This window comes from Tamandua tetradactyla, chromosome 4 (assembly GCF_023851605.1).
Source record: "Tamandua tetradactyla isolate mTamTet1 chromosome 4, mTamTet1.pri, whole genome shotgun sequence".
Classification (NCBI taxonomy): domain Eukaryota; kingdom Metazoa; phylum Chordata; class Mammalia; order Pilosa; family Myrmecophagidae; genus Tamandua; species Tamandua tetradactyla.
In genome coordinates, this window is record NC_135330.1 from 172,055,024 (window position 1) to 172,078,117 (window position 23,094).

At 37.4% G+C, this 23,094-nt stretch overlaps 1 protein-coding gene across 1 annotated transcript in view; it reads right to left on the reverse strand.

Annotated features, from left to right (window-relative positions):
* The window catches only part of LRTM3 (leucine rich repeat transmembrane protein 3), a 55,779-nt gene continuing 32,685 nt past the window's right edge, over positions 1-23,094 (reverse strand). The window contains exon 4 of the mRNA XM_077158618.1: positions 1-23,094. This exon is cut by the window's right edge and continues 5,948 nt beyond it. Within this exon, the coding sequence (XP_077014733.1) occupies positions 614-23,094 (22,481 nt within the window). The 3' untranslated portion in view covers positions 1-613.

Here is a 23,094-nt window from a genome sequence, read left to right on the forward strand (position 1 = left end):
AGTGGAAAAGAAGGGCATGGGAACTGGGTAAGGCAGGGTTGGCTATGAGTTGAAAGTTTGGGGGCTGGGTGATGAATACATAGAAGTTTGTTATACCATTCTGTCTTCTTTTGTGTATGTTCAAAATTCTCTATCATAAAAAGTATTAAAATACTCAATCTGGTTGGTCAACCCAATAGACATAATTCAGGAATTAGCTCAGTTATTTTGTAGCATTTGACATTGTGGAGCCCTTACTTCTACTTGAAATTCTCTCCTTTTAGTTTCTGTGCCCCTGCCCTCCTAACTCTAGCTATTCTCTCTCAATCTCATCTATAGGCTACAATTCCTTCTTCTCACCCTTTGGTCATTGGTGAGTGGAAAGAGGGCTTCCACTTCTGGGAAGCAACATAAATTAAAAGGAGAGCTCACACGTGGTAGAAACATATCCAAAGTCTTCTGCTTTCCCTGTCTAGTCTTCCAGAACAATTGAGCAAATCTACTGCAGAAACAAAATGTATCAGCTTAGAAAACACATCATGAAGAAACCAATGGACTTGCTATTGTTTTATTTTTCACCGAGTATCACAATAGCGACCGCTTTCCATTTAAAAGGAATCTAGATATGGTAATATCACTTTTCATGAACTGGCCTTAAGCTTAGGGACTCTGAGAGCAATTCCAAAAACTTCTTGGGGGAGCTCCATATATTCCAGGAACTTGAAATATTTGCCACCAAGGGAATTCTAAAATTTCTCTTCCTTAAAGTTTCAGTAGGAATAGTCCAGCGAATGGTTTTTGGTATGATCTCCAATGAGTCTGCTGGTACACAGGCATAATAAAATGGCTGGTTTGTTTTTCTTACAGAATAGAAATTGGTATTCTCATGATGAGGTTTTGATGCTGACTTATGTTTGCTTTGGAAATACTGTTCTGATCTTCCTGACTCATAATCATGCACTTTCTTCTTTTTTGACCGTTTCTTTTTACTTTGTGTGTAACTACAAGCATCATACAAATGAACGTTGTTCCTACTGAATCCATTAAATGTGGGTTTCTTTCTTTCTTTGTTTTCTAAGTGCATGTAAGTTTTGCCTTGGTTATTTGCAAAATGTAGTTTGATATTTGATTCAGTTAAGGGAGCTAAAGAGTAACTTGTTCTGCTCCTTGTAGTCTCTGAACATTTGTCTCCACCAAATGATATAGAAGATGACCCAGACTGGATTTCTGAATTATTTCGTGAACTCTGACATAACCAATCAGGAGACTGTGGTTTGGTGGATGATCTATATTTTCCATTTTTGTGAGTTTTATGAGACGATGGTGTCATAACTAAGGAATGTTTTCTGCTACCTCTAGTATGACAGGAACCTGAATCTTCACTGTGAAGTTGTTTTCCATCAGTTTTGCTTTTCTTCTTGTGGAAATTTTCCAAAGGAAATGCCTTTCTGTGAATTCTTTGTGATTGCTGACTCCAGTAAGGGTTGGCTTCTAAAAATATATATTCCTCATCCTCATATTCTTCTAAGTCGATTGGACTCTCAGTGTTTGCCTGAATATCAGCAGATTTTTTAGAAATCTGAACTGAAGGTGAACCAACTAAGTGAACAGCATCTCCCTGAGTCTCTACATCAGTAGATTTACACATAATTGGCTCTTGAAACCATACATGAAATTCTTTATCTTTTTCTGGAGTCAGAAGAGGTTTTACCTCAGGGAGAACCTTAGTAACTTCCAGCACCATGCTTTGTACATTGTGGTCAGAAGCACACACTGGGGTTGGCTCTAGGAATTTTCTCATCAATGACGAGTTTTCATGGGGACTTTGCTTTTTGAAAGAGATATGTTGTTCTAACAGTTCTGTATCAATGGGAAGACGACACTTTTCTCCAACACCATCTACTTTTTTACAAACCGCACTTGTGCTTAACTTCAGATTATGTTTGGGAAGTGCATTTGGCTTAGGGAGCATACTTGCAATAGGGGACCCCAGGAGAAAACGAAGGTATTTGTATTGGAGGTCAAGATCTATTTGGCGAAGAGATTTTTCCTCAAAAAATAGCAAAATGTTGTTTCTTCGTTTTGGTGCTTTGACACCAGAATGAATACATTGAGATAAAGGTTCCCTTCTATCCCGAGCACTGGCTATTGCATAGGATTCTCCCACAATTCTGGGAAATGCTTTCATTTGAATCTCCAATGTTTTCCTAGAAAAGTGCATGAAAAGTCTGTCTTTTTCTTTTACTGTGTAGTTCTGGAGAATATGTGGCAATGACATTTCAATACCAGCAGAAATCAGTGAAGATGTTCCATTAAAAGCCACTTTACTGACACGCCTTAAGTTTGTAATGATCTCGGCATTGCCCCTGGAAACAGTCACAAGCAGTTTCTTCACACGGCCAAAAGGAGGTGAATCTTTTTGGTATTTGGGTTTTAAATTGAGTTCTGCAGTATCAATGCCTTCTGGAGACATAGAGCATATATCTTTATATCTTGGATACAGACCCCAACTGTTCTCTTTGTCGGAGATGGGCTGTTTCAGATGAAAGCTGAATTTTTGGAAGGATCTGTTTACTATTTCTGGTATCAGGTTCAGTTTTATTTCAAGTGCTTTTGACTCTAAGTGAGTTTTGACTCTAAGAAAAAGCTTCCTTTTTTCTTCAGTAGTAAAATCTTCTAAGTAGGGTTTCTGTTGCGATTTGGAATATATAGTTGTTGTATCTGGACCTTCTGCAAAAGGTGGTGACATCAAGTCACCAGGTTTATTAGTTTGTATATTTTCTATTTTATCAGCAGAAACTTTGTCTTGGATCATAACAAAAGCAAATGATTGTCTCTCTAGAGGCTCGTCTCTTTGGCTTAAAATTTTTTGATCCCTTTCAATCACCATATTTTTTACCTGGGATTCAAGGGTATTTTTAATTTCTTCATGAACAGGAAGTGAACTTTTTGCACTTATACTATCCACTATTTTTGTTTCATTACTTTTAATTTGCAGTAGTGTAGGCATAGGGATACAGAGAGATTTTGGAACAGGTTCTGGGAAAGCTGTGTGTTGCTGGACTTTCTGTGTGGTTTTATCCTCTTCTGGTTCATTCTGATCCCCTTGCTCAGATGGTGAAGCGTGCTCCATTATATCAAATAGCTGTGCCTCACATTGTGATTTCTCTACCCATAGAGGTAGAATACTCATATTTACATTGTTTTCCACATGTGCTTCCACATTTCCCTTTGGTTCTTCAGATATAAATGAATGCTCTTTGGGTGTCAGAATGGATTCTGGTACCTCTTCTTCTTGCTCAAAAATATGCAAGTCACGTTCTTTTATAATCCTTGAGGCATCATGCCCTGTGACCACCATTTCTTTTGGTTGAGGGGTTAATTTTTTTCCATTTATTTCGCTGCTGAGGTTTGCTTCTGAGTTGACACTAAGAAGTGTCTTCACTTGTTGCTCATCAACCACCAAGGACTGGGCATCTTGTAAAGCTGGTATTATAAGTTCTTGTGGAACTCCTATTACCATGCTTGAGGAATCCCTCCTAAGAATTTCACTAGCATTTGGCGATTTCTCCTGGAATTTAGAAAGATCGATTGGCACTCTTTCGGGTCTTGTCTGAGATTTTACCGTTTCTTCAATGTGCGGTGGACTCATCATGTAAATAGAAAGACTTCTGATAAATATCCCTGAGGCCTCTTTACTCAGTAACATTTTCTTTTGCTTGTTATACTCAAATTTCTTTCGATTGCTTGGAGTACCATGTCCTGTGATACTTAGAATCTGTGAAATTGGATGATTTGAGACTTTCACAGTTAAATGTTTGGGACTCAATTCACTTTTCAAATCTGTTATTCTTAATCTGCCTTTCTGGCCTCCAAATACGGGAGAAAGAGGAATATAGGCATAAAATGAACCCAGAGCATTCCTTTGAAATAATTTTTGTTGCTGAGTGTTTTGTTTTGCCCTAAACACTTCCAGTTCTTTTTTGTGTTTTTGCTTCACTGGGCAGTGGCCTGTTACACGAGTGATTGCCTGAGTCTTACTTTGAGGTCCCTCTGTCTTCAGAGATGATGCATCCATATTTACAGTATTGCTTCTGCCCATTTTTATTTTCTCCTTTTCCAGATTCATAGCATGGCTCTCATATATTTGGTTTTTTTCCTCTTCTGGATGTACAGTTCTGTTTGTGTCCATTTTTAATTTCCCTTCTTCCTGATTCATAGTACTGTTATTGCCTATTCCTAATTTTTTTTGTTCCATATTTACAGTGGGGTTTGTATCAATTTTATTTTTTTCCTTAAGATCTCCAGATTGAAGTGAAAAAGCTGAGGGGGAATAAAGAGACTTCTGAAGTAACTCTCGAACACATTCCTCTTGTGAAACAAGCAATGCCTCTCCTTTTTCCCCTCTTGCTGCATCAAACTCGGTTTCATCTACTTGTATTTCTGGTAGTATTAGCACACCCAGATGCATTGTACTTTGCTTGTCCACATTTATTTCCAATGGTGTCATCTTCCCATCAAGAAGTGGAGAGTTAAGACAAAGGACAGACTTGGGCCTGGTTTCATGTTTACCTTCAGACACCTGAACAACTTGCTTTTCCATGAAAATCTCTTGTTCTTCCCTATTTTGCAAAGTGTTCAACTCTGTGATATTCATTTTCTGTGATGATTCCTTCATCTCTGGTGCTAATACTCTGGGAGAAAAGATTGCACTTAGTTTGTTGTTATTTGGTACATCTTTCTCTGGCTTAACAAATATACATGTATCCATGGATTCTGGAGATGCTTTTGATAAAGTTCCTTGTTGCTGGACATCTCGTTCTGAAACAGAAGATTCTTGTCCTCGGGCAGATAAAGGAATGCCAAATATGGTATGCTTTTCCTTGGATATTTTCTTTGACAGAGAAAATGAAACCTTGGGGCTTAATTTATGATTTAAGCTATCCATTATTTTAGCTTCTTTCTTCAGATTCCCAATTTTAGTTGGATCTGTTATAGGGTGGGAAAGAAATGTAATACAGGTTTCTGGTTTGTGTTTTTCTGGCTGAGCCTTTTGCTCTGTAAAGAGCCACCCTGACCTTTCACTATTTATGGTACCAAATCCTGTGAAACAAACATCTTTATCCTGTGAAGGTGAGACCAATCCATTCAGGTCCCCTTCTGATTTGACAAGTGGAGGGTCCTTTCTTTGCTGTATAATGATTTTGAAGTTTGAGGTATATCGCTGCACTGCCTCTTTGTGTGGCACAGAATATTCTGCTTTCTTAACATTGTCTTCACTATCACCGTCAACTGATGCCCTCTTTCCTAGTTTCTGGGTACCTGATGATTCCTCAAGCTTTTGCTGTGGAAGAGAAGATCCTGTGATTCCTGCTGTGTCTTTGTCCATTTGAATTTCTAAATCCACATAAAAGGAAGGTACAGGTGGTATGGAAAGAAAAGTTTTTGCTGGAACTGCACATGGTCCACCTTTACCTTCATGTACTTTTCCCACTGCCTTTTTACTATTCAACACAAATTCCTTTGCATTAAGTATAGGTGAAATTGGTGAAATCTCTGCATCTTTGCAATGCATCCTAAGCCTCATATCTACTGCTTTCCTCTTGTACCTAACTCCCTTCTGCAGCATTTGTTGATTTCCCTTTCTTACATCACCATCAATTATCTCTTTAGCTACTATTTTCTTTGCAACTGACAATGCTGGAAGCATTAATAGAGGTAGAGAGGATCCTCTGATACCTAGAACTTTTTCATCTACTTGTGTACCTTTATCTGAATTAAGGATAGGTGGAGAAGGTTTAGAAGTATCAACTTTTCTTAGAACGATGTGTGGTGGATCACCTCGATCTTTCTGTTCCGTTTTTTCTTGCCTTTTAACGTTCAGATGCACTTCTGTTCTGTGGAGCATATTTGAAGGAGGTGATTTCCTTGTCTTCAAAGTTATTTCTGTGAGATGCAGCATTTCTCTCCTATCTACTGCTTTTTCTCGTTCCCTGCCTTCTTCCTGAGGCATATGTTGTTTTATTTTTTTAAGACCTTTTCTGATATCACTATCAATTGACTCTGAATTTACTATTTTCCCTGCATTTGATATTGTTGGCCAAACAGGCCCTGAAATGCATACCATTTCATTATCTACTTGGATTTCTTTATTCAATTTGAGGTGAGGTGGAAATGATAATAAAGTAGAAGGCTTGGTTACAGTGACGCCTGGTCCATCCATACATACCTGCACCTCCTTTTCTTGAAGTTTGGGGAGCTTTAAGATGCCTACTTGTTTCACTCCATCCCCTTTTTCTTTCTCTGTAATGCATTGTTTGCCTTTCTTCATATTGATTACAATTTCATGAGCAATTGATGCATCATATACTGCTTTCCCAGAATCTGTTGATTCCTGGCAGTTTTCTTGTGAAAAAGTAAATCTTGTTAACTTTGGCAGGCCTTCTTCCTTGATTTTGGTATTTGCCTGAAGATGAAGTGGAAAAGATCTGGAAGTACAAGTTTTAGTCAGTCCTACATGTGGCTCACCTTTATGTTCCTGGACCTTTCCCGCTGGCTCTTTAGTTTTCCACTGAAAGTGAGTTGGATTATGTGTATGTAAAATAAGTGAGTCCTTTGCCTTAGAATATTTTTCAGTGGTGTCCCCTACACCATTCATAGCCACATTTGTTTTACTCTCTTTTTTTACTTTCTGTAGCATTTGTTCTTTTAACTCTTTTTTCTCATTTGAGAATTCTCCCTCAATCATTTCTGGATATGCTACTTTTTCTGCTTCTGATGAGTTATTGGACTTCAGTTGTGGAAGAGGCAATCTTGTCATTTTTGTCCTGCATCCCTCTCCTGTTGTATCAGATTTAAGATGTGGTAGAGTAAGCACAGAAGCACAAATATTTGTAAGGCCCATAATCAGTTCATTTCTATCTTCCTGCACCTTTCTCTCTTGCTGTTTAGCTTTCCACTGCAATTCTTTGATATTGAGAGTATTTGAAAGTGGTAATATGCTTCTCTTCAAATGCTTACATTTTGGGAGATTTTTGTCTTCCATATCTATTTTTGTGTCTCCCTCTTCTTCCTGTGTTGTAGATTGCATTGGTCCTTTTCTTTTGCTAAGCATGCAACCATCAATTGACTCAGTATATGTTTTTTTGCTTAATTTTGGTGAACTTTGAATCTTGAGCAGTGAGAAGGATTCTGTTATTTGTAGCGTGCCTTTCTTTTCATATATTCCAGTGTCCCATTTAAGGCAAGGTGAAAGAGAAATTCGTAGCATTTCATCATCTACTTGGGTTTCTTTATTCAATTTGAGATGAGGTGGAGATGGTAGTAAAGTAGAAGGCTTGGTCTGAGCGACTCCTGGTTTACCCATACATACTTGCACCTTCTTTTCTTGATATTTAGGGAGTTTTAGGATGTTCACTTGTTTCACGCCATCCTTTTTCTCTTTCTGTGGCATATGTTGTTGTTCTTTGTTCAGATTGATTAAAATGTCACGAGTAATTGACTCATCGTATACTATTTTCCCAGAATCTGATGATTCCTGGCAGTTTTCTTGCAAAAAAGAGGACCTTGTTAACCTTGGCAGGCATTCTTCCTTGATTCTGGCATTTGCCTGAAGGTGAAGTGGGAAAGATCTGGAAGTACAAGTTTTAGTCCACGCTACATGTGGCTCACCTTTATGTTCCTGGACTTTTCCCACTGGCTCTTTAGTTTTCCACTGAAGGTCAACTGGATTATGTGTAGGTAAAATAGGTGATTTCTTTGTTTTCAAATACATTTCAGTGGTGTCCCCTACACCATTCTTTGCCATGCTTAGTTTAGTCTCTTTCTTTTCTTTCTGTGGCATTTGTTCTTTTATCTCATTTACCCCATTTGAGAATTCTCCCCAGTTTAAAATTGTTTCTGAATATGCTACTTTTTCTGCTTCTGATGAGTTATTGGACTTCAGGTGTGGAAGAGGCAGTCTTGTAATTTTTATCCGGCAACCCTCTCCTTCTGTTGCATCAGGTTTAAGATGTGGTAGGATAAGCACAGAAGCAAAAATATTTGTGAGGCCGGTAACCAGTTCGTTTTGTCCTTCCTGCACCTTTCTCTCTTGCTCTTTAGTTTTCCACTGCGATTCTTTGATATTGAGAGTGTTTGAATGTGCTAATGTCTTTTCTTTCAAATGCCTACATTTTGAGAGCATTTTGTCTTCCATATTCATTTTTAGTCTACCTTCTCCCCTCACAGGAACTTTTGTTGTCGATTGCATTGGTCCTTTTCTTTTGCTAAGCATGCAACCATCAATTGACTCAGTATATGTTTTTTTGCTTAATTTTGGTGAACTTTGAATCTTGAGCAGTGAGAAGGATTCTGTTATTTGTAGCGTGCCTTTCTTTTTATATATTCCAGTGTCCCATTTAGGGCAAGGTGAAAGAGAAATTCGTAGCATTTCATCATCTACTTGGGTTTCTTTATTCAATTTGAGATGAGGTGGAGATGGTAGTAAAGTAGAAGGCTTGGTCTGAGCGACTCCTGGTCCATCCATGCATACTTGCACCTTCTTTTCTTGATATTTGGGGAGCTTTAGGATGTTCACTTGTTTCACGCCATCCTCTTTCTCTTTCTGTGGCATATGTTGTTTTCCTTTTTTCAGATTGATTAAAATATGAGTAATTGGCTCATCATATACTATTTTCCCAGAATCTGATGATTCCTGGCAGTTTTCTTGCAAAAAAGAGGATCTTATTAACCTTGGCAGGCATTCTTCCTTGATTCTGGCATTTGCCTGAAGGTGAAGTGGGAAAGATCTGGAAGTACAAGTTTTAGTCCACGCTACATGTGGCTCACCTTTATGTTCCTGGACTTTTCCCACTGGCTCTTTAGTTTTCCACTGAAGGTCAACTGGATTATGTGTAGGTAAAATAGGTGATTTCTTTGTTTTCAAATACATTTCAGTGGTGTCCCCTACACCATTCTTTGCCATGCTTAGTTTAGTCTCTTTCTTTTCTTTCTGTAGCAGTTGCTCTTTTATCTCATTTACCCCATTTGAGAATTCTCCCCAGTTTAAAATTGTTTCTGAATATGCTACTTTTTCTGCTTCTGATGAGTTATTGGACTTCAGTTGTGGAAGAGGCAATCTTGTAATTTTTATTCGGCAACTCTCTCCTTCTGTTGCATCAGGTTTAAGATGTGGTAGGGTAAGCACAGAAGCACAAATATTTGTGAGGCCCGTAACCAGTTCGTTTTGTCCTTCCTGCACCTTTCTCTCTTGCTCTTTAGTTTTCCACTGTGATTCTTTGATATTGAGAGTGTTTGAATGTGCTAATGTCTTTTCTTTCAAATGCCTACATTTTGAGAGCATTTTGTCTTCCATATTCATTTTTAGTCTACCTTCTCTCCTCACAGGAAGTTTTGTTGCCGATTGCATTGGTCCTTTTCTTTTGCTTAGCATGCAGCCATCAATTGCCTCAGTATATGTTTTTTTGCCTAATTTTGGTGGACTTTGAATCTTGAGCAGTGGGAGGGGTTGTGTTATTCGTAGTGTGTTTTCCATTTCATACATTCCAGTGTCCCATTTAAGGCAAGGTGAAGGAGAAATTCGTAGCATTTCATCATCTACTTGGGTTTCTTTATTCAATTTGAGGTGAGGTGGAGATGGTAATAAAGTAGAAGGCTTGGATAGAGTGACACCTGGTCCATCCATGCATACTTGCACCTTCTTTTCTTGATATTTGGGGAGCTTTAGGATGTTCACTTGTTTCACGCCATCCTCTTTCTCTTTCTGTGGCATATGTTGTTTTCCTTTTTTCAGATTGATTAAAATATGAGTAATTGGCTCATCATATACTATTTTCCCAGAATCTGATGATTCCTGGCAGTTTTCTTGCAAAAAAGAGGACCTTGTTAACCTTGGCAGGCATTCTTCCTTGATTTTGGCAGTTGCCTGAAGGTGAAGTGGGAAAGATCTGGAAGTACAAGTTTTAGTCCACGCTACATGAGGCTCACCTTTATGTTCCTGGACTTTTTCCGCTGGCTCTTTAGTTTTCCACTGAAGGTCAACTGGATTATGTGTAGGTAAAATAGGTGATTTCTTTGTTTTCAAATACATTTCAGTGGTATCCCCTACACCATTCTTTGCCATGCTTAGTTTAGTCTCTTTCTTTTCTTTCTGTGGCATTTGCTCTTTTATCTCATTTACCCTATTTGAAAATTCTCCCCAGTTTAAAATTGTTTCTGAATATGCTACTTTTTCTGCTTCTGATGAGTTATTGGACTTCAGTTGTGGAAGAGGCAATCTTGTAATTTTTATTCGGCAACTCTCTCCTTCTGTTGTATCAGATTTAAGATGTGGTAGGGTAAGCACAGAAGCACAGATATTTGTGAGACCTGTAATCAGTTCACTTTTTTCTTCATGCACCTTTCTTTCTTGCTCTTTAGTTTTCCACTGCAATTCTTTGATATTGAGAGTATTTGAATGTGATGTCCTTCCCTTCAAATGCCTACAATTTGGGAGAAGTTTGTCTTCCATATCTATTTTTAGTCTGTCTTCCTCTCTTCCTTGTGTTGTCGACTGCATTGGTCCTTTTCTTTTGCTTAGCATGCAACCATCAAATGACTCAGTATATGCTTTTTTGCATAATTTTGGTGGACTTTGAATCTTGAGCAGTGGGAGGGATATTCTTAGTGCATCTTCCTTTTCCCATTTACGAAGAGATGATGGAGAAATTTGTAGCATTTCATCATCTACTTGAGTTTCTTTATTCAATTTGAGGTGAGGTAGATATGGTAATAAAATAGAAGGCTTGGCTTGAGCGACGCCTTGTCTATCCGTATATACCTGACCCTTCTTTTCTTGATATTTGGGGAGAGTTAGGATGTTCACTTGTTTCACGCCATCCTCTTTCTCTTTCTGTGGCATCTGTTGTTGTCCTTTTTTCAGATTGATTAAAATATTACAAATAATTGGCTCATCATATACTACTTTCCCTAAATGTGATGATTCTTGGCAGTTTTCTTGTAAATAAGAAGATCTTGTTAATCTTGTCTGGCCTTCTTCCTTGATTTTGGCATTTGCTTGAAGGAGAAGTGGGAAAGATCTGGAAGCACAAGTTTTAGCCAGCCCTACATGTGGCTCACCTTTATGTTCCTGGACCCTTCCCACTGTCTCTTTAGTTTTCCAGTGAAGGTCATCCGTATTATGTGTATGTAAACTAGGTGATTCCTTTGCCTTCAAATACATTTCACTGGTCTCCCCTACACCATCCTTAGCTACAGTTTTTCCTCTATCCTTCTTTTCTTTCTGTAGCATTTGCTCTTTTATCTCTTTTACCCCATTTGAGAATTCTCGCTGAATTGTTTCTGGACATGCTACTATTTCTGCATCTGATGAGTTCTTGGACTTCAGTTGTGGAAGAGGAAATCTTGTAATTTTTATCCTGTATCCCTCTCCTTCTGTAGTATCAGATTTCAGATGTTGCATAGTGAGCACAGAAGCACAACTATTTGTAAGGCCCATAACAAGTTCACTTTTATCTTCCTGCACTTTTCTCTCTTGCTCTTTAGGTTTCCACGGCAATTGTTTGATATTGAGTGTATTTGAAAATGATGATTTCTTTGCTTTCAAATACCTACATTTGGGGAGTTTTTTCTCTTCCATATATATTTTCACTTTATCTCCCTCCCTCACAGGAAGTTTTGGTATAGATTGCATTGGTGCTATTCTTTTGCTTGGTTTGTAACTATCAATTGACTCAGTCCATGCCCTTTTGCCTAATTTTGATGAATTCGGAATCTTGACCAGTGGGAAGGACCGTGTCATTCCTCTCATGCCTTCTTTTTCATTCATTCCAGGGTCCCGTTTAAGGCAAGGTGAATGAGAAGGTAAGGAAGCAAAACCTTTTCTCAGGCCCATTCCTAGTTCACTTTTCCCTCCCTTCACTTTTTCCCCTTGCTTTTTAATATTCAAAGGTAATTTCTTTTTATTGGATTGATATGCAACTTTGGATGTCTTTGCCTTCAAACTTATTTTTGGAGGGAGTACTATACCATGCCTGTCCTCCAGTTTTATTTTGTCGGTAGCCTCTTTATTTGGCATTTGTTGATCAGCTTTTAATATTACATTATGTAAACTAATACCTTCATTTGACTCTTCGTTTCTGGATTTCTCTGCATCTGATGATATATGGAGATTAACTTGTGAAGGAGAGCATCCTGCCATCCCCAGCAAGTCTTTGTTTACTTTGATTCTTATATCCAATATATGTTGAGATGTAGAAGGCGTGGAAAGATGAGCTTTCGGCAGAACTACATCAAGTTTTCTTTCTCTTTCATGCTCCTGTTCTACCTTCACTCTAGTGCTCCACTCCTTTCTCTTCCTCAGAGTCCCATCATCCACAATATTGAACACATGTGGAAGTGGTGATGTCTTTTCCTTGAAAACTATGTCTTTTGCGTGTATTAAGCCATTCGTGGTTAATGTTGTTACACTGTCCTCTTCTTTTTGTGGTAGATGTTTTCTTTTCTTAACATGGCTCAAAATGTCAGTATCAATTGACTGTGTAGATGCCATCTGCCCTGAAGCCAATGGTTCCTGGAGTTTAAGATGTGGTACAGAGCATTTTATTATTCCGAGCTCACCTTTCTCTTTTTTTGTTGTGTCCCCTTTAATGTGAGTCAAAGTTTTAAAAGCATAGGCTTTGCTCAGAATCACAACTGTTTTTCCCTTACCATCTTGGCCCTTTTTCTCTTGCTCTTTCATGTTCAACTGCAGTTCCTTTGTATTGAGTATATAGGAAAGAGGCGATTTTTCTGCTTTGAAAGATAAATACTTGTGATGCATTCTGCCTTTCTCAGCACTATGTATTTTATCCTCTTTTTTCTCTGTGATGTATTTTGTTCTTTTTAAATTCCTTGAGATATCATTCAAAGTTGTCACTCTATATTTTAGTTTCCCTGAATCTGATGATTCCACGTGCCTTGGTGGTGGAAGAAAAGATCTTGTTACTCCTTGTTTGCGTTCCTTGCCTTGTATACCTGTGTCTAATTTGTACTGAGATAGAGAAGGTAGTTTTACAACCTCATCTAGTTCACTTTTTTTTTCCTGTTTGTGGCTCATTCCCTGTTTTATGTTGGTGTGTACTTCTCTAGTGTTTGTACCACCACAGTTAGCAATATTACATACATGTGAAAGTGGTAATTTCTTTGCCTTGGAAGTTGTGCCTCTGGGGTGCATCATGTATTTCATATTTACTATTATTTCTCTACCCTCTTCCTTCTGTGGCATAAATTCTTTTGTTTTTTTTACATCACTGGTGATAGCATCATGAATGGACTCTTTATTTGCTATTCTCACTGCATCCGATGATTTCTGGTGTGATAGTTTTGGAAAAGAGTGCCTTGTTATCTCAATTCTATTTTTTTCATTTTTCATTCTTATATCCAATTTTAAATGAGATGGAGGTATGGAAGTGCTGGACTTGGTCAGAACCACATTAGGTTCAACTTTTATTTTTTGTGTCTTTTTCTCTTGTTTTGGGGGGTCTAAATAAAATTTCTGTGAAATCGGTGATTTCTTTTTAATCAAAGGTCTAACTTTTGCCATTTTAAATTTCTCTTCTTCCTGCATCACATATTCCTTGGCTTTTTTTACACTGTTTGAGATATCACAACAAATAGATTCTTTACACGCTATTTTCCCTATATCTGATGACTCCTGGAGTTTTAGTTGCAGAAAAGAAGATCTTGTTTTTATTAACGTGGCTTCCTCTCCTCTTGTTCTTATGTCCAATTCAGAGTACGGGGGAAAAGAGATGGAAGCACAAGATGTACTCTGAATCCCAGCATGCTTATCATCCTTCAACTTTTTTTCTTTTTCTTTACTACTCAGCTGCAATTCCTGTAGAAGTGAAGATTTTTTTGCTCTCAAATATATCCCTTCAGAATCTTCCTCCATTTTTTTCTCTTTTTCTTTTCTGCTCAGCAGCAATTCCCACAAAAGTGAAGATTTCTTTGCTTTCAAATATATTCCTTTGGTATCTGCCTCCAATGTTTTGTCTTGTTCTTTGTTACTCAGTGGCAATTCCTGTGAAAGTGAAGATTTCTTTCCTTTCAAATATATTCCTTTGGAATTCATTGTTTTTTCTAAAGCCTTTTCCACCCTATCTTTGTCTTTTTGTTGCTTATGTTTTGCTTTTTTTATATTGCTTAAAATATCATCTGTTGGTTCTTTATATATTCCCTTTGCATCTGATAATTCCTGGGGTTTTAGTGGTTGAAAACAGAACCTTGTTATTCCTTGAATGTCTTCCTCTCCTTTTATCCCAGTGCCCCTTTTTCGGTGAAATGGAGAAAGGATGGAAGCACAGGGTTTATCCAGAACAATTCCTCGATCACCTTGATCTTCCAGGATCATTTTCTCTCGTTCTTTAACATTCCACTGTAGTTCGTTTCCGTGAAGTATATGTTCAGAATGTGCTTTCTTTCTTTTCAAAGTGATACATTTGAGGCCTATTAACTCTTTCATCTCTACTACATTCTCTCTATCTTCCTTCTTTTTCTGTGGCAAAAGTTGTTTTGATTTTGTTACACTGCTTAAAAAATCTTTATTAATTGATTCTACATATGATATTTTCCTGAAACTTGGTGATACTGGGAGCTTTAGGGGTGGAAGGCAGTCTTTTAATATTCCTGGCTTATTTTTTCCTACTGTCATTCTTGAACTAAAATTAGGAGATGGTGAGGAAGTACATGAGTTTGTCAGTGACACTCCTGATTTATCCTTACCTTCCTGTCCCTTGCTCTCTTGCCATTTAATGTCCAACAGCAACTGCAAATCCTTTCTGTTGAGTACATGAGACTGTGATGATTCCTTTGCCTTCCAGACTACAGTGCCAGAGCCCACTCTTCCTTTCTTATCTGCTTTTATTCTGTCCTTCTTCTCTTTCTGTGATGTATATTGTTTTTCCATTTTTATATTATTTGAGATAACTCTATCTATTTTCTCTTTATTTAATATGAAGTGAGATGAGGAAGCTATGGACTCATTTGTTTTTGTTACAATCAAATTTGATTCACTTTTTCTATGTTTCATATCTACCATTTTCTCTTTTATGTTCCCCTGTAGTTTTGGTTTATTGCTTGGGGTACTACAGTCAGCGTTAAGCAGCGTATGTGAAAGCACAAACACTGATTTATTTAACTTCAAATCTCTTCTTTTGAGGTATAGTATGTCTTTCTTATTTCCTTGTATAATACTATTCTTCTGTATTTTATATTCTGGCAAAATAGGCATGTAGATATGAAGAGAATGTAAAAATGTTCCAGATAGACATTCTTCCTTTAGTACCTTTTGATTTGCATTATATAATTCCACCTTCTTTCTAAGTCTTTGATTGGGAGGGCTACCACTTGATATTGAATCAATCATATGTGCACCATCAGGTGATTTCTTTCCTTTTGGAAATGAAACATTCCAATATTTTGTATTTTTATTGCATGATTCTAAAGGCAGTGTTTTATTTTGTTTTTCAGTTTTCTTTGGAATATTTGAAGGCATAAGCCATTTCAATCCATGCTCACATACAAGATTTGGTTGCTCTTTAGAAATTAAGTCTAACCTTTTTGCCCTGTTTGACACCTTACTTACTTCTGGTAATGTTTCCTTTGCTTGAAGCATTATGTGTTGTAAGGGACAGGGATCATTCAGAGGGTTAAAAAAATGCTCCAGAAAACTTTCATATGAACTTGACATCTGCTGATGGTTTTGTCTTTTTTCACTTTTTTGAGTATATCCAACCTTGGCCTCCATTTGTTTTAATGCTTCCTTATCCTGGGGAGTTGAACATTCAGAATGCATAATATTCATATCATCTAATTTTCTTTGTTGCTTTGGGATATTAATTTGCATTAGATCTATTGTGGAGTGAGAGGAAGGTTTTGAAAGAGATTTATTTGTACACTTTTTTTGCTGTGTTTCCTTTCTTGTAATTAACAAGCCTGTTCCTTCTGCACTTGGAGTGTGACCCAAGGCACTACCTCCTTCTGATGCCTTCCTTACACAGGGCATCTTACTTTGAAGTGTATCCAATGAACAGTGAAAAGCAGGCTTTAGAAAAGCCTGGTGCCTCCACTGCAATTGTTCTACTACTTTTTCTGCAATAAGCACGCTAATTCCTTCCATGTTCAGCTTGGGATTCATGATGCTAACTACACCTTTTGATGACTTCCTTACACATGGTGTCTGACTTTGGAGTGTATCCAAAGAAGAGTGAGAAGCAGGTTTTGAAAAAGCCTGGTGCCTCCACTCCAGTTTCTCTACTACTTTTTCTGTAATAAGTAAGCTGATTCCTTCCACACTCAGCTTGTGATCTATGATGTTAACTATGTCTTTTGATGACTTCCTTACACATGGTGTTTGACTTTGGAGTGTGTCCACTGAAGAGTGAGAAGCAGGCTTTGAAAAGTTCTGGTGCCTCCACTCCAGTTGCTCTATTACTTTCTCTGCAATAAGCAAGCCAATTCCTTCCACACTCGGGTTGTGATCCATGATGCTAGCTATGTCTTCTGGTGCTTTCTTTACACATGGTGTCTTACTTGGAAGAGTATCCATCAAAAAATGAGGAGTAGGTTTTGGAAAATTCTGGTGTATACTTTCTGGTTTTTCTTCTCCCTTTCCAGCAATACATAAATGGCTTATTTCTGTATTTGAAGTTTGAAACATTGGACTATCAACCGTTTTTAGTGTTGTCCTTACACATGGCATTTTTATCTGAAGTATTTTCATCGGAGAGTAAGAAACAGATGTTGGATGAACCTTTCCATCTCTTTGTTTGAAATTGTCAGCATTTTGTATTGTGTTAATGAGTTGTGCTCCAGCTGGTGAATACTGTAAAACTAGTTTGGGAGTTATTGCTGCTTTTATGATACCTGCTACTTTTAATTCTTTCTTCTTTCTAAATTTTTTTCTCTTCCTCTCTTGTTTTTTAATAAGCAAGAGTAGTCTTTCTGAATTTTTTGACATAGGATCCACATTTGACATATATATATCGTTTGAGATTTTCTTTTTGTGTTGAACTGAACTCTTTAAAACTTCATCTTTTGTTTTTACTTTTTCCTTTGGCTTTTCAGTAAGAAGTTGATCTAGTAGATAAGAGGAAATGGATTCCAGAATAGCTCCTGTGAAAGGCTCCTGTTGCTGGGCCTTTCGCCCTGGAATTTGTAATTGCTGTTCTTTTGAACCTCGTGGACTATTAATTACCTTCAATTCTTTTTTCAGCTGTGGAGTTGATAGTTTTGAATCTTGTTTTGGAATGGTTTCTATTGTTTCCTTTAAATGAAATGGTTTCATCGTGGAACAAAGAATAGATTCCAGATTGGTCTCAGGAATCAGGTCTAGTTTCTGCATCTCTTGCTTCAGGAAGGATTTTTGTTGCCCTTCAATGAAGACTTCTCCTTTTCCATTTCTTGGGCTACTAAGCCCAGTGCCATCAGTCTCTCCTTTGTGTGAAAGTGATTCAGAGCATATCTTTCTTTTCAATTCTTCCTCCAATTTGACATGTTGTGAGCTACTCTTTAACTGTTGAATACATTGTTGGGGAGTGTCTACTAAAACTTTTTGGTGTTTTTGTTCCTTTTCTCTAATATCTTGTTCCAATTTTTTAATGTTGCCTTGCTTATCAATAGATCCTGTAGAGGACATTTGCCTTTCATTTAGTGTTTTCTCTGACTTTAACTGTGGAAGAATGTGCATCCTCTCTTCTGGTTTGTCTTTCTCCATTTTTATTTCTGTAAGCTTTTTAACGTGAGTTGCAATGCATCCAGAGTCAACAGCTTTCAGAACTAAATGTAAACTTTTACTTTCCTGGAATAATTTCTTCTGTTTAATGTTACATCCCCGTTCTTTTTTATTGCTTCCAGTATCATACCTAGCAATAGTAAGCACCTGGCAAATGGGCGCTTTCTTTTTCTTCAGTTTTACCTGTTTGGTCTGCAAAGTATGTTTCATATCTGTTGTTTTTGACTTAACTTTATGTCTTACAATTTCAGGTGTAAGTGTGTGAGCATGAACAGAATTCCAAATAGTTTCTGAGACACATGGCTCTTGCTGCTTCTTCTGCAGAGTAAGGTGCTCTTGCTCTTCTAGTTCATTTCCTTCTCTTTGCTGTAGTGAATTGTCACTCTCAGTTGCATTAATAGAATGTATATCAATTAATGATTTAACTGCTTTTGGAACCAGAACGTCAGGCTGTGCTCTTGTTTTACAGTTTGCGGTTTTAATTTTTTTCTTCTGGTTTTCAATTTGAAGTGGATGTGTCTTGGAGAAAAATACAGACTCTGGACTAATCTCTTCTACAGCTTCTATCTTTACCTCATCTTTTATTAAATCAATTTTTGATTTCTGAAGAGTGATGCCCTTGGGGCACACTGTATTGATTAAGGGTGATTTGGAAGGACCAGGTTCTCTCATTTGATCTGCCCCAAATTCAAGTGGCTCAATATACTGTGGAGCTGTTTTAAATGAAACTTTTCTTTTGTTGGGGACATTACTCTTACCTGAAGATTCTGCATATGCATTCCAGGTACTAGGTGACTGTTCCATTTTCATGTGTGGTGGGATTGGCATAGAAGCACATATAGAAGTTAGCTCTTCATTTAATACAGGTTTATCTTTTTCTACGATCTTCTGGGCTCTAAAGTTCTCTTCCTGTACCTTATTAGTGCTTAGAAAAACATGACATGTGTCATTATTAAGTGATTGTGAGACTGTTGATTGCTTTATCTCCAAAGGTATACCTTTGGGACTTTCACTTGACATGCCAACTCTTTTTAGGCTACTTTTCTGTCTTTTAATTTCTTGTGGAGTAGGCAAATGCTTGCCAACAGAATCTAATAAACTACTATATTGAGATGTTTCCTTTAGAGTAGAATTGTCAATTACCTTTTTATCAGATTTATTAGATATAGAATGACCTGTTGGCTCTCTCAGTTCTGTACACATTTTTGATTTCTCTACTTTTGGGAGTCCAATCCGGAGATTTATTCTCAGATTGTTTTTTTCTGTTTTAACATTTTCTTCTGGATTCGTTTTGTAAATCTGACTTTTGGATTCTCCTAAAATGACATCTTCTGACTTGCCAGGATCAGGTTCCTTTAAGAGATATGCATTTACCATGAAGTTTTTAATATATAATGGACCAGTTTCAATTAAATATTCTTGCTTCTCTTTCTCACTTTCTCTATCGTGTTGTTTCGCTTCCTTTAAAATGTGCAAAGCATCTTCTTTGTCAATAGACTCTGAATGCCTCAGTATTTTTTGAGGTGTTCCATTAAATAGAGAACCCCTTTCTGTTGTTTTGAATGAGAGTCGATCAACTACTAATTTGGGGAGTGGAATCATAGTCCTCTCAGTAACTTGTGTGCCTCCTGGTATATGGTGGTTTTCCTCCATCTTCTTAACTTGATATTGATTCATTGGGTGGCAGGGGGTAGAACCCAGAATAATTTCTGGAAATGATGTTTGTTGCTGTACATCTAGTTCTCTAATAAAAAAATCTTGAACTTTCCTTCTTCTTGAACTACACACTTCACTCTTTGATTGGACTAGCTCAGGCTCCTTTTTTTGGTATGCATCAGACTTGGGTGATCGTACATTTGGTAGAATTTCTTCTGGTACAATTACTTGGTATTGCTTTTCTTCCACTGTTTCTTTAACTTTGTCTCTTATGGCACTTCTCTTACCACTAAAATATGTATTCCATGCTTTCCTGTCACCTGATTTTTCTGGCTTTATTTGTATAAGATTGATATTTTTTTTCAATATTTCTGTATCTGCTCTTAGTTTTTTATCCATTCCAGTGACAGACAGAGTTGGTATGGGAGAACTATTATTACTCAGAAACGCATCTGCCTCATGTTTTTCTTGTAACGTTTCTATTTCGTATGTACCCTTGCATTTCGGTTTCTTTCTATGGCTGGGAGAGTGACATCCTGCCACATTTAATAACTGTGAAATTAGTAGCTTCTTTGCCTTCATAGTTAAACACTCAGGACTCACAGTCTTTTTCATGTCTTCTAACTGCGCTCTACTTCTTTCCATTTCATTTTTAGATAAAACAGGCACAGAGAAATCAAAAGGCTCTGGAACATTCATTTTCACTGAGTTGCTTGATAGGCTTTGCATATCAGTCAACTCAGACTTCCATGCTTCTCCATCAGGTGGTGATTTCTTTAGCTTTGGTTGACTATGGTTGTGTATTTTTACTCTTGGGTTATCCATCTCTGGTTTTGGTCTGCTATGCATTTTAATATCTATGTTGTTATCAGTTGAACCAGGTGTGGAAGACAGAAGTGCATTAGCTATTTTATTTTGCTGTACATCTTTTATCTTAGATTTTAAATTGCATTTTGATTCCTTCCTACAGTGTAGATTACCATGTGCAATAAGATTAAGCACCTGTGAACACAGAGGCTTCTTTACCTTCATAGTTATATATTTGGGACCTGTATCTTTTCTTACTGGAAATTTTAATTTATTTGTCTTCTTTTTAGAAACAGATAAAACAGACTCTGTAACCGCTTTTAGCAAATCTCTTTGTAGTTCTTCATTTTTCTTGGCAATAAGATTATCCATTTTCCTTCTAGAACCTTCGTCACCTGGTGCTCCAAACACTGATTTCCCTGATTTGGTAGGTAGAATGTTTTGACCAACTGTGTATTTTATCACTTTTTGTGTTTTCTTATTCTCTGCTACCTGGGGGGAAACTGCAATGTGAACATCTAGCTTTTCTGTAGGGCCCCCATCAGATGCAGTACTATATTCTGCTTTATCAATTAAAAGATTGTCAGTCATCATTTTCCCTGATTTTGGACATGGACTTTTTTCACCTATTATACCTAGTATGTTTTTTTGTGGTGGGATGCTCTTCAGCTCTTCAGTTCGAAACAGAGTCATTACAGGAGAATGAATAGACTCCAAAATGTTTTCTGAAATCGGTGTTTGCTGCTGTACTTCTTGCTCTGAAATAAGCATATTTTGATCTGTTCTACTTCCTGTATTCGGGAACTGTAGACCTGTTTCAAATAAAACCTCTCTGCCATCTTTTTCTTCTTCATTTTGCCATTTTGTTTCTAATGTGCTGCTTACGATACTCAACTTATCAGAGGAATCTGTATACAATATTTTCTCTTCATCTTGTTTCAACTGCGTAATATTTCTTATTTTTCTTAACTGGTCTTTCTCTGTTTTTACTTTTTTAAGCATTTTTATGCCAGATAAAACAGGTGGAGGTGAAAAATAGGTATTCATACATATATCTGACACACTTTGAGATATCTCTTTGGCCAGGTTTTCCGAATCGTACTCTTGTTCCTTCCTGTGGCTTAGGGTACCAAACTTAGTGATATTACTTGTCTCTAAAACTGATAATATCTCTGCTTTCAGAGTTTCATGCTTAGGGATTTGTTCTGCATTTCTCTTCCCTTTAGGTTTAGAAAAAGCAGGCTTAGAGAAATCAGAAGGCTCTAAGATCAGCGTGCCTGCTTTTTTCTCAATATTGGGACCATTAGGGTCCCATCTATGACTTCCCTCACATCGTTTGTCTGTTGTATCAGGTAAAGGTTTATCAATCACTGATTCCTCTGAAATTTGAGATGGAATCAGTGGATCTTTTGCATATGTTAGACCTTTTTGTGTGTTGATGTTTCTTTCCGATGTCTTGACTTGAAACAGATCTTTTATGTGGCAAGAAATGGACTCTAAAATAGTTTCTATTAAAGTTGTTTGTTGTTGCACTTCTTGCTCTCTAACAAGCAATTCTTTAATTTTTCTGTTTCCTGAATTGTCAAAATCTGCATCAGCTCTAACAAGGTCTAGTTCTTTCTTTTGGTCTTCAGAGGACATGAATTGTTGGGTAGAGTAGGGAAAAGTTTCTAGTAAAGCTTCTTCCTCTTTCTCTTCTTGCATGTTTACTTCTCTGTCATTTAAGATATAGCCCTCGTTGATGGAATAGGTATGTGGCACGTGACTGGATCGTACTTTTCTTAACATGTTTGTTTCTTTTCTGTTACAAGTTTCATTATCAGGTAAAACCGGTATGGAAGAAAAACAGGATTTCAAAAAGGCACCTGACACACTTTTTTCTTGTTGCGTCTCTTTCGTCTTGGCTTCAAAGTTACGTTTATGTTTCTTTCTATGCCTTGGGTTAACACTTCTAATGATACTGAGTACTTGTGATGTTGATGGCGTTTTTGGCTTCAAAGTGACCCGTGTGGAACTCAGGGTGCTTTTTGTGCCTAATTGTGATGTGCTTTTTTGCTCTTTAGATTCTGATAAAATGGGCATGGAGGAAGCAGAAGACTCTAAGGTTCTTGCTTGTAAATCTTTTTGTAACCCTATCTTTTCCTCTAGAATAGAACTAGCAAGTTCTTTTCTAGGGCCTCTTTCTGATGGGATGTCACTCTGAGTTGTACCAATTAAAAATTCACTAATGGATTTCCTTGTCATTGGAGATGAAATCTTTGGAATCTCTGTCTTTTTAAAGCTTTTTTGAGTTATTGTTCCTTCCTGGGGCTCTTCAAGTGGAAATGCATTCAAAATGGTATGAGATATAGACTCTAATATCACTTGTGTGACAGATGTTTGTTGGTGAAGATCTGTTTTTGCAAAGTTAGACTCCTTCATTTTATGAGCATTGAGACAGGAATGTTTGGAATTCACTGGGGTTGCTTCTACTAAGCATTGTGTTTTCTCTTCCTCCCTGCCTTGGTCTTTGACCTCCTTAGTGCCATCTGAAGTACTGTCTTTCTTGTCACTAGAAGCTGCACACCAGGATCTCTCTTCATTTGGTAATTGCTCTTGCAGTTGCAGGTCATGACTGGGTACTGTTTTACACAGTATGCCTGTCTCTCCTTTTATCCTGTTCTGTGTGCCAGTGTCAAGTGAAACAAGCATGGGAGAGAAAATAGCACTTAGGAATAGGTCTACCACAAGTTTAACTTGTTTCATCATTGTTTTGAAATTGCCTTCTAATTGCCTTCTATACCTTGGGGTACCACATCCTGGGACATGAAATGTCTGCGAAAATGGAACCTTCTTTGCCTTCAAAGTTATATATTTGGGGTTCATTTTATTTCTCTTGT